Source organism: Capricornis sumatraensis, chromosome 10 (assembly GCF_032405125.1).
Source record: "Capricornis sumatraensis isolate serow.1 chromosome 10, serow.2, whole genome shotgun sequence".
Taxonomy (NCBI): Eukaryota; Metazoa; Chordata; class Mammalia; order Artiodactyla; family Bovidae; genus Capricornis; species Capricornis sumatraensis.
The window spans coordinates 92,425,747-92,437,066 of record NC_091078.1 but is presented as its reverse complement, the minus strand read 5'-3'; the positions used below and the strand labels follow the sequence as shown (position 1 = coordinate 92,437,066).

The 11,320-nt window shown below is 50.2% G+C and overlaps 1 protein-coding gene across 1 annotated transcript in view; it reads left to right on the top strand.

The window, feature by feature from the left end:
* The first annotated feature begins 1,910 nt into the window (after positions 1–1,910).
* Positions 1,911–11,320, top strand: part of CACNA2D3 (calcium voltage-gated channel auxiliary subunit alpha2delta 3) — an 875,864-nt gene continuing 866,454 nt past the window's right edge. The window contains exons 1-2 of the mRNA XM_068982393.1: positions 1,911–2,032; positions 2,696–2,777. Coding sequence (XP_068838494.1) covers positions 1,911–2,032; positions 2,696–2,777 — 204 coding nt within the window. The remainder of the gene's footprint in view (positions 2,033–2,695; positions 2,778–11,320) is intronic.

Sequence of the window (11,320 nt, the reverse complement as noted above, 5' to 3'; positions counted from 1 at the left end):
TGAGCGGCAAAGCCATCCGGACCCTTTCCCTGGGGTCAGGCCGCGCTCTTCTCGGTTTGGAACTGCTAGCACACTTCCATAGATCGGAGGTGTGCACAGAAGCGGAGAATTCATTATAACCGGTTAGTCATCCGAGGAGATTGTAGACGCTGCCCGTGGGCGGGAAGCACCTGGCGCTTCCCGGGTGGGGCCTGTTCCCTGAGCTGCTCCCCGAGGTGGGGGCACGACCCGCCCACGAGAGCCGGGGCTCCTCCGCACTCGGCAGAGACACCAAAGGCCCCTGCGCGGCCCTTCTCCCCGCGCAGCCAACTGTGAGATCCAGACCCACGTCTACCGGGGTAACTTTTGGCGGGGGTGCTGGGCAGGAGAGCCCGCCTGGCTTCTCGCCCGACACCACCAGGCGGAAGCTGGAGCCCACCCTCGCTCTCTCCCCAGAGAGCTGAGGGCGGGGAGGCTGAAGGCGGGTGGCGGGGAAGAGAGCCCAAAGCCCTGTAGGGGGAGTCCCGCAAACCAGGCGAACCCAGGCGGCGGACGCCCCGGGAGACCCCGCCGTATCAGGAGCGCGCGGCTTGCCTGGGGTCAGTCGAGTTGCGCTCGGCGAGTCAAGGATGACTCAGCCGGCTCGGGTCGGTCTCGACTGCCGGTCGGCGCGAGGGCTCCACAAAGTTCCCAGTCACACACCCAGACCTCTACCCGGAGCCGGGGCTCCGAGAGACCGGTCCCGGGCTGGGGGCGGCGGCGGGAGAGGCCGCGGGGAAGCCTGGTTCCTCAGGCGCCCCGGGCTTCCCCGACTTCCTGCCTCCGCCCGCGCGACCGCGCCTTCCACCCAGCGGGTGGGGGTCCGAGTCGGGAGACGGTGAATCCCCGAGCCTCGGAGGACTCCCTCATTCCCCAAATCCAGGGAGTCCGCCAGTCAGGATGGACCCGGAGCCGCAGTGCCGCCCCTCCCCGCCCCGCCGGCCGCTGCAGTCGCGCGGACCCCGGGCCTCCGCGGGTCAGAGCGCGAGCTGCTCGGCAGCCCGGCCCGGGTTCGGGCGCGCCGAGCCGGCCCCGCCGCGGCCCGAAACGCGGAGCCCCGCGCTCGTGAGCCCGCGCCGCGCCGGCAGCGCCGCCCTCCGCGCCTTCCCTGGTCGGCGCCGCGACCGGAGGAGCGGCTGCGGGCGGCCACGCAGCAGTGCCCGCGCCTGACCGCCGAGCCCCGCTGCCATCCCGCCGCACTCCACCCCGCGCGACCCAGTACTCCGCCGCGAGCGCGGCCCCTTCCTCAGACTTTGGCCTCTTCCTCGCACCCCTTGCCCGCCGGAAAACCGCGCGGCGGGGCCGGGGGTCGCGCACCTCTGCGCTCCTCAGCACCCTGTGAGCCAGCCAGGGGGCCCTGGCCTCCAGCCTGCCGGCGCCCCGCGCCCCATCTCCAACCACTCGGGGCGCGGGGTCACTGGGTCCGGCCGGGGGTCGGCCCGAGAGCGGCGCCCGCGGCGGCGGACTGCGGAGTTGTGAAGAACTCGGCGGCCGCAGTGGGCCGGGCGGGGCAGGGCGCGCTCCGCCGCGGCCAAGGACACGCGAGTTTGCAAGTCCCCGCCCGCGCGGCGCCTCCCGCCCTCCCGCCGCGGCCCGCCGGACTCCCGGGGCCGCCGAGGCGGGGCCGGGCGGCCGCCGCTGCGAGAGGCGCGTCTCCCTGCCTCCTCCCCCGCCTGCCTCCCTCTCCACCTCTCCCCACTCCCTCCTCCTCTCCGCCCTCCGCCCCCCACCCCGCCCCGCTCCTTTTTCTGCTCCCCAAGTGCGCCCGGCGCGCGAGAGGCAGGCGGGGCGGCGCGGAGCAGGCAGCCCAGCGCGCTCGCCCACCGCCCGCTCGGCGCAGCTCCCCGCGGCCGCTTCTGTCGCTGCTGCCGGCGCGTCGGAGGGAGCCCAGCATGGCCGGACTGGGCTGGCAGCGCCGCGCGTGCCGGGGGCCCTGGGCGCTCCTGACCGCCGCGCTTCTCTACGCCGCGCTGGGGGACGTGGTGCGCTCGGAGCAGCAGATCCCTCTCTCCGTGTAAGTGCGGGGTCCTGCGCCGCCCCGGGAGGGGATTCCGGCCGCCCGCGACCCGCTGTACCCAAGTTTGGGCTTCTGCAGGTGCGGCCGGACGGGACCTGCCGCGGTCGTCGGCCTTGTCTCTCGCACCTGCTGGCCCGCACCCGCGTGGGGCGGCCAGGCTAGGGTGGGAGTCCCTCGCCCCCTCCCCGGGCTGGCGAGTGAGACCAGGAGAGGCTCACCGCCAGTGACCGCACCAACTTTGAAGCCTGTTTACCGCATCCAACTTCCACGGGCCGTTTATTTACCGGGCTCTTTGCTATCTTGCCGTCTCACTTCTTTGGGGGGCGGGGGAGGGTGGGTGAATTTCTTCTGACTGATCTTTGCCAGGTGATGCCCAGTTTGGGTGGTCAAGTTCTCAGGCAATGATTCAAATAAAATTTAGTGATCTTTCCAGAGAGCCTGGGGGCACTTTGCGCATTTTGAACGATGTGACCCCCTCCTCGAGCCCCCTCCCGCGGTGCGCTCTGCAGTTTGGTGCTGGCAGTTTCTACCAAGGCGCTTTTTTTCTCCTCCAGTGTTATACCTCCCGGCTCCTTCAGCCACAGCCCCCGTGTGTGCGTGTGCGCGCGTGTTGACTGTGACACGGTGTTACACTTGTTCCTGTGCCCTTTCTCCCTATAGGGTGAAGCTCTGGGCCTCTGCTTTTGGTGGAGAGATAAAATCTATTGCCGCGAAGTACTCCGGCTCCCAGCTTCTGCAAAAGGTAAGGTTTCTGTGGTGGCAGGAAGCGATGATTTTTTCCAGCACAGAAAATGGAGGCAGATTTAGTTTTCCAAACAAACGTGAACCCAGAGCAGCATCAGTTATCAGAGATGTCTCTGATCCTCCGGTTTCTTGGCAATGTACTGTGCCGGTGACTTCTCCCTACCAACCGGTTATTTTTAGATGACACTCGATTCTAAACACAAAGAAAAGCAGGATACTCAGTGGCACTGTCCTGGCCGAGGCTCGGAAACGGTGTTTTTTGCATGGCTCTCCTCTCTGTGTCGGTATTGCTGTTTCAGTGTGAGAGCAGATGCTCCTCTGGCCAAAAAATGCTAACTTCATGCAAGGGGCAGCCTCAGTGCCTATGTTATGATGGCTTTCACCTTGCCCACGCTGCAGGCTGGGGTTCAGTGTATCAGGGAAAGACGCTGCACTATTGTTTGTCATCCCTGCAGTTGTACAATCCCATTATTCCCCAATCATCTAGACCCAGGGCTAGCATGCATTACATCATTACAGATAAGGAGAATGAATGTGGTTATCTTTCCACTCAGCTGCACTGCTGGGTAATAACCTATAAGAGTAGTCCACAAACTTAAGACATTGGTCCGCGTCCATATATTCTGGAGAGTAATGAGAATGGAGAATTGATTATTAGGCTTTTATCAGAAACTGCATCAATTTTAATTCAAACAGGCAACATTATGCTTAAAATTACACTGTGAGATATATAGTCCTTTGCACTCCCCTCCAGGGGAAAAAAAAGGGGGCGAGGGGAAATAGGCTGGGGAGGAGAGATTAGAGGGGATAAAAAAGAATTTCGAGTTAACAAATCAATAGAGTTAATCCAAGAATTCTCTCAAAGATAGAAAATAAAATTGGCCTTTAGGGGTAATTCTCTGAAAATGGGTACAAACAGCTTAAATTGTTAAGTTAACTTTTAAGCATTTAAAGCTGTGCTTTTTGGGCCAATGTAACATATGTGTCATGCATGCTGCCTGGTAACCAAGTACGTATTTTATTTATGGCATTCTGCTTTAGAGAGTAGCGTTTTCGGGGACACTGTATGAAACAGTTTGTCACATGGAATCTAAATATCGTAATGAAACATCATCCCACAATGGAATGACAGAGGTTAGCCTGGCTTAAAAATTGCCAGTAGCCATATTCTCTGAAACCTTGGAAAGACTGTTTTCTCCACTGTTATTTGGGGACAGAGTTCATTGAATTATAGGCAGTTGATAAAACCTTGAGGTTATGATGTGCCTTTATGGACAATGATAATTCACATACCTCTGACCTGCCTCTCAGTTTATAGGAGTTGCTTGTTTTGCTCGTGTTCTTTTAATCTGGACCAGTCTGTACCCTGCTTTGGCATTTTGCCTGTGTGTCAGATGTTTTATGTGAAGAGTTCTGGCCTATTGCATTGCCTGTGTATTTAGCTTATGCTTTTAAAGAAGAGAATATTTTGTATAACTTTAAAGAAATATTTTTCATCTGCCTGTTGTAGTTTAGTTATAGCAACTCTGAAAGTATCTCCTCAGAGCCTGTAAGCATTTTTTTTTATTGTGCTTACATATCTTATACTCACATTTTGTAGGAGCCCATGAAATATATTTTTTCCTTCTCTCTGAAGTTCACACACACACATACCACACAAAATCCCTTCAACCAAACATATTATTGGCTACTCTGTGATAGCAAATTGGAAAAAGCTAAAATCCTTCTCTTACCTTCTCATCAGCATCCTTTCTTATACTGAATTCACAAGCCTTACTTTCCTTTTGTCATGTTTACAGCTGGACAATTGGGTAATTATTTCCAGCTGTTTATGTCTTTGTTGTCATTTCTTTCTGTTGCCTGGCATTCTGTAATCTGATACCAAGGGGAAGGTGAGGTGTTGCTGGGCGTTAGGTGCTGGGGTGGGCATTTCTTCTGCTCTGGATTGCAATCACCGACCATGAAGTCCTCCAATACCCATGGCTTTCACTGGTTAGGCAAGGACTTCCATGGGGCAGGGCGTGGTAGACAATTTGGGGAGATATCTTTTGGCTGTCTCAGCCCGTTGCCCTTCAATATGATTGTATCTTTATAATCAACAAAGAAGATTGATTTAGAGAGCTCAGAGTATGAATGAGAAAAAATGTGAGGTGCTCAGAGTGTAGGGAGGTGTAGCATCATTTGGAAAAGCAAGGAGACAGTTGCCTTTCTCTTTTTTTTTAAGTTTCTGGCCATTTGCATGAGACATTACTCCTCTGAGTCAAAACTTTCTGTACCCTTCTGTCACATCATTGCATCTTTGACAATTAAGATACTCCCGAAACAAGTTTGGAAACTTGGTTGAACAATGCATTAACACCGCAGTAAGAGGACTCAAGGGTGTTGCATGATAGATTGTAATTATACTTTTAAGGCATGGACATTTAAACTTGATTTCAGTTAAGTAAGGTATATTGTATACCACTGAACAATATTATGTACTCTATGAAATTTTTCTAATTGACATGTTATGTTATGGATTGATGTAAGGTGTTCATTTTTAGAGTGGGAGCTTAGTAATTTTTGAACTAAGGCAAACACTTTGCAAAATAGTTACTGTGAATGTAAGTTAAATAATAATTGGCCACCTATTTTAAGGGGTTTGGAGGCTGGGAAAACTGCCATTTTCGTAATAGGGTAACAGGTTTTTTTTAGATAATATAATTCAAGATAGCAGTATTATCACTGATTTTATCAATGTAAATATAGGTATTTAATAATGTGCCTCATTGTCATGGATTTAGAAAGGAGAATATTTAATTAGTTGTTTCTTTGTTCATTACCATGGCTTTAGCTTACAATAATATATCTGCTATCCACTGCCAGACTTCCTGTTTTTTCTCTTTTTGTTTTCTTTGCCTAGTGCAGGAATAGCAATCTATTAGTTCTTTACAAAGAGGATATTTTTGATTGTAGTAAAAAAAGAATTTGCTTTTTAGCAAAGTAGACTGTTTCCAACACAGAATGGAAGAACATGGGACTTGTATGTTGGAGTTGGAGTCAGTTTTGAGAGGTTTTTCTGGTTTTCAGACGACCTCGGGCCCCTGAAAGCGAAGTGCTCTTATGCGGCTGTGTGCCTGTGCCCTGCCCTCCTTAGCTGGCAGATTCTGCAGGGGTTTCCATTCACTTCAACTTTTTTAATTAACTTTCCTATTTGACATATTCATGCCAATATTCAGCTGCCTCTATCTTGCTTCATTTTCCCCAGAGAATGCGCTTTGTGTGGGTTCTCTTGGAGAGGCACAGTTTCATTACCTTTCTATTTTGGGATTCAGTGAGAAGCATTCTAGTAGGTCCAGTAACCTCGGCTGTTAAACACATGGGCTCCACACCCCTGACATTCACAATAAAAGGTATTAAACTGGTGTGATTCTCATTTCATCCCTCTCTGGGAGAATTTGGTTGGAGCTGGATTTGTCGTTCTATTTAGTTCTGCATTCAGGCAATGTATGTTCACGGGAATGAAGGGTTCTAATTACATTTTCCAGAATCATGGTGATAAATACACAGCGGAAATATAGGTACTGTGTGTCTCTGCTGTTAATGCTAGAAAAAAATTGACATTTACCTTGGACGCTTCGTGCCGCACTTATCAAATGTGCTCTCCTTGGAATGCATAACCAGTTTTTTGCGTTATCAACTATTTATTGAGAGGGCGGCTTTAATACATGAATGTGATGTCTCTTTCCACAGGACAGAGTCAGCAGAATGAAAGGTTGGGTCTTCATGCCATTTTGATAATTATGACTTTTCATCAATGTGGAAATCGATGGTCTTTTAAATAATTAAATAGGAGTATTCACTTATCAGGAGTTAGGTAGCAGCGCTGTGCTGCCTATAGGAAGCCTGACACTCTATGGATTGCTTTTACTGGGGAGGCGCTACTTGGCTGAACATTTTTGTTGAATAAACACAGTTATTTGTCATCCTGCGAGATTAATGCATTCAACCTATGCTGCCCACGTTTTAATTCATGGCACCACTTCAATTACTGGACTTCTCCCTGGCAGATTATTTTTCAAAGTCTTAAAATCTTGGAAATGACAATTTTCAGTCTTTCAGGGCAGTTTATTGGTCTCATTAGCCCAATCACCAAGACATCAGCTGCTGGTGCTGCTGCTGCTAAGTTGTTTCCATTGTGTCCGACTCTGCGCGACCTCATCGACGGCAGCCCATCAGGCTCCCTGTCCCTGGGATTCTCCAGGCAAGAACGCTGGAGTGGGTTGCCATTTCCTTCTCCAATGCATGAAAGTGAAAAGTGAAAGTGAAGTCACTCAGTCATGCCTGACTCTTAGCGACCCCATGGACTGCAGCCCACCAGGTCCTCTGTCTAGGGACTTTCTAGGCAAGAGTACTGAAATGGGTTGCCATTACCTTCTCCGAGGACATCAGCAGAGCAGGCTAAACCAGTTAGAATTCATTTCTCACATCTTACCCACATATATATCTTATTGCATTTATACACTCATACTTGGTCACTTGCTGACCAGATAAAGTTCTTTTTGTATGACTTTGCTAAGTCTGCGCCTCTTTTGTTCTTTTCTTTTTCTTTTGTTCTTTTTCTCAAAGTTTCTTTTCTGCCAGAAATATTTCTGCTTTGCTTTTTCCCTTATTAGGAACTGCTGCAGCCTGCATTGCTCAGATTTACAACTGCTAGGCAAAGTTAAGGGAGGTGAAAACATAGGCATGGTTTTCTCATCGGAGGTAAACTTCAGATTTTTAATCCAATGTACTTATTAAATTTGATCAATTTCTCTGGTGCCCTCAGGCTAGTTTTATCTTGTCTTGTTTATTCTAATACCAATGTGCTTTTAGGCAAACACATGAGTACCAAGCCACCTCATAAAGTCTGTCTGGCAGGGGCAAGCACAGATAACGTTTCCAGTTTTGAAGAAGACATAGCCGTGTATCTGGAGAAGGAAATGGCAACCTACTCCAGTAATCTTGCCCGGAGAATTCCATGAACAGAGGAGCCTGGCAGGCTACAGTCCATGGGGTTGCAAAGAGTCAGGCACGACTGAGCAACTATCACGCACTCACATTAGCCATGTATCAGGATGAACAAAAGTAAAAGAAATGTGGAACAGTACCCTGGCACCTGTGACCTTGCCGGACATCTCATTGTCCTGCACATTTGTGGAGGTCAAGTGTGGGGGTTTAGGTTTTTCAGTCATCGATCCACCCTCGCTAGGTGTTTGGTGCTCCTGCACACCTGGAGCAGTAAATGACTTGCTGTGTTGGGCTTCCCGAAAGAGGTGTACATTCTCTCAAGAATCCTTTGTTTCCAGCCTGTCATTAGTCCGGATCTCTCATAACAGATACCAACTCATGGCTTTTTCTTTATCCAAGTATACAGCCTCTGTCAGAAGTGAGAGTGGTATTTATTTCAGGGGACCCCATCTTTTGCAGTCACGGTGCTTGTCAAAACAGCCTCCCAAACTGAGATCCACAGCATCTTCCAGACATAGACTTTTCACAGCTTGCATGTTCCCTGGGACACTCTGATTGGACTTAGAGATTTGCTATGGCTGAGACTGAGAAAAAATGAAATAGATGTCATAAATTCCAGCCTATGAATTAGCATATGAGAGTCCCCCTCCCCCACTACCCTTTTAGTGTAATTTTTATACAAGAGACATAATGGTCTTTGCTTCATCTCCAGTGGCTGCAGTGAGGCTTTTGTGTATCAGGGAGCGAGAGGAAAAGTTCCTCATGTCAGGCTCCTGGCAATATCGATAGAATCTTCATCAGCCCTCTCTGGTCCATTAAGCAAAAGTGAGCTTCTCCTTCAAGAGAAGAACATGGAGAAGAAGGGGAGGATGCTTGATTTCCCTGAGTACTTAGTGACCAGCACATTTAGCTGGTGGTCCCTGAAATGCGAAGCCAGCCTCAGAGACTCGTTCCTGACAGTCCGACCTGGACCACAGCTCACCCTCTGCAGGTGAGGCATCTGCTCAGCTTTTATGTTTTAAGGGGTTTCTCTTTGTGTAGCCAGCATGTCTACTTTTCAGGAGAAAGTAATTTTACAGGCATAACTTTGCAAAGGGTGCAGGGTGTCTTTAACAAATTGTACAATGCTTATTGGGTGCTCATTCCAAGGCTGTTTAAATAAGGCATTACATATAAGGTGTATCGTGATTAAATGTTGCCGAGCTTCTCGGTTATCCCGCGTCAAGATTATGGAAATAAACAACTCAGGAGCCACCTATTAATGGGCAGTTCAAGGCCATATTGGAAAGGAGAGCATTATCTCTTGACAAGAAATAGATGTCTCTTTCTTCACTTTGTGCCCTGCCGTGTATTTATCTTGGCATCCAGTATTGGAAAACAGTACCCTCCCAAGGTTAAGAGAGCTATTACCACGTAAACAATCTGGACAGGCAAGTTGGACATGGTTAATGTATGGCTGTGGGTTCACAGACCAGACTTCTGGTTATTCATTTTGGGTGAAGCAACTGCCAGATGATATTTGGGGCTGGTACATGTCCTTACCACTTATTAAGTTTGTGCATGCATGTGCACGCATGCCAGTAGAAACGGAGGCTGCCCATCACAGAATGTGCCAGATGCTGCCTGCTGATGGGGAAAGTTGTCCTTGTCCTCTTGGGCTGCTAGCAAGTGCGGCTTGAGGGGGTGAACCAAGATGCTAGGACAGAGCCGAATGATCAAGTCCGCCAGGCTCAGGTTTGTCCGGCATCTGAGACGTTATAGGCAGCTGCAGTTGAGGACCTGCTGAGACCAGGAACAGCTACATCAGGGGTTCCTAATCTCCAGGATCTCATGCCTGATGATCTGAGGTGGAGCTGATGTAATAATAATAGAAATAAAGTGCACAATAAATGTAATGCACTTGAATCATCCCCAAACCATCCACCCCATCCCTGATCCCATGGAAGAATGATCTTTCATGAAAAGGGTCCCTGGTGCCAGAAAGGTTGGGGACCACTGACATAATTTGTGGAACCCAGTGGGAAAGTAAAACCTGGTTCCATTTGTTAAAAAGTTGTGAAGAATTTCAAGATGATGATAGCCGAGCATCACAGCAAGAAGGGGCCCCATCGGGACTCGGGTGAAGCTCCCTGCAGGACAGGTCGTGCTCATTTTGGCTTTCTCTTTTCCCTGCCGGGTAGCTCATCCTCTCATTCTATTTTGATGTTCTGGCCACAGTCAGCTGGGGAGGTGTCCTTTGCCCATCTTTTTTCATCATTGTAATAGGTGCAGATCTTGGAGCGTTTTCAGAGACATACATCTTGGAAGCTGCAGTGCTGTTAAAGCATAGAAAAAGGTCACTGGCCTAGGAGTCTAAGAGCTGTGATGTTTGTCTTCTTGTCTTTTCTGTAGGTATTTCCTGAGAGGCCTTGAGCAAACAGTCTAATAGTAAGAGCAGGTAGCATTCCCTCAGGAGTTCCTACATTCCAGGTACCAGATAAATACCTGACATGGGTCATCCCACTGAATTCTCTCTGCTACCTGATGACTCAGGCACTACCATTCGCCCCATTTTTCAGATTTGGAAGTTGAGGCTTATGGAAATGAGGCAGCTGCCCCCAGGTGACCGCGCTGGGCTTCTGGAGTCGGCTTGCCTGGCCGCAGTGCTGCTGTCTTCTCTTGTCTTTGTGTGACCTTTTTTCATCCCCCCTTCCTGTTTGAAAACAATGTGAGTAATACCTGCATTACCCTACTTTGTGGGTGTTTTGGAGGATTAAATGAGATAACATCTGGGAAATTACTTCGAAAACAATTAGAACCCAAGAAAACAGCTGAGAGGACAGGGTTTGGCGTCAGATGGACTTGGCGTTGACTCCCAGATCTGCCGTTTCCTAGCTGGGTCACCTTGCAGCGTGATGCTTCTGAACCTGCTCCCTCCAATGTGAGAGGAGGCCAGTATCTTCTACTTTACAGGCTATGATGAAGATTAAATAAAATAAAAGGCATGAAGCCCTTAGCACGGTGCCTGGCACATAGAAGCTTTCCGCGACTGAGCTGTGGAGGTCATTATTGGTGGTGTGAGACAGAGACGAGCTCTTCAGATAACCTTCACTGAGTATCTGTGGGGCCAGCTCCATAGACACAAATGAACGAGTGCCTGAAGGGGGCAGTGGGTGCCAGGTGCCGACAGGGAGGAAGGTGGTCCCACCTGGCGCCTGACAGGAGGAGCCTGAGGAGCCAGGCACTGCAGAGCGGGCGGAGACCACAGTGGACCCAGCCTCTGCCCAGACCTTTTATTCTCCTCCTCAAGGTCAGCTCACTTTCTCCTAGAGTCGGGGCGATGCTCACATGAGACATCGGGGTTGAGGAACTACCTCAGGGGCTTCCTGGTACCCCCTTCCAGGCTTACCCTGCTGTGCAGCTGGTGGATCAACTGAGGAAGGGCCACATAGTTTAGAAAATCACCCCAAAACCATTGGTACCGGGACTGATGGAACCACAGAGTCTGACTGCACTGGAGGCTTCTTAAAATCTACCCAGATTCTAACCGGCTCAGGAGAACAGACTGTTCAG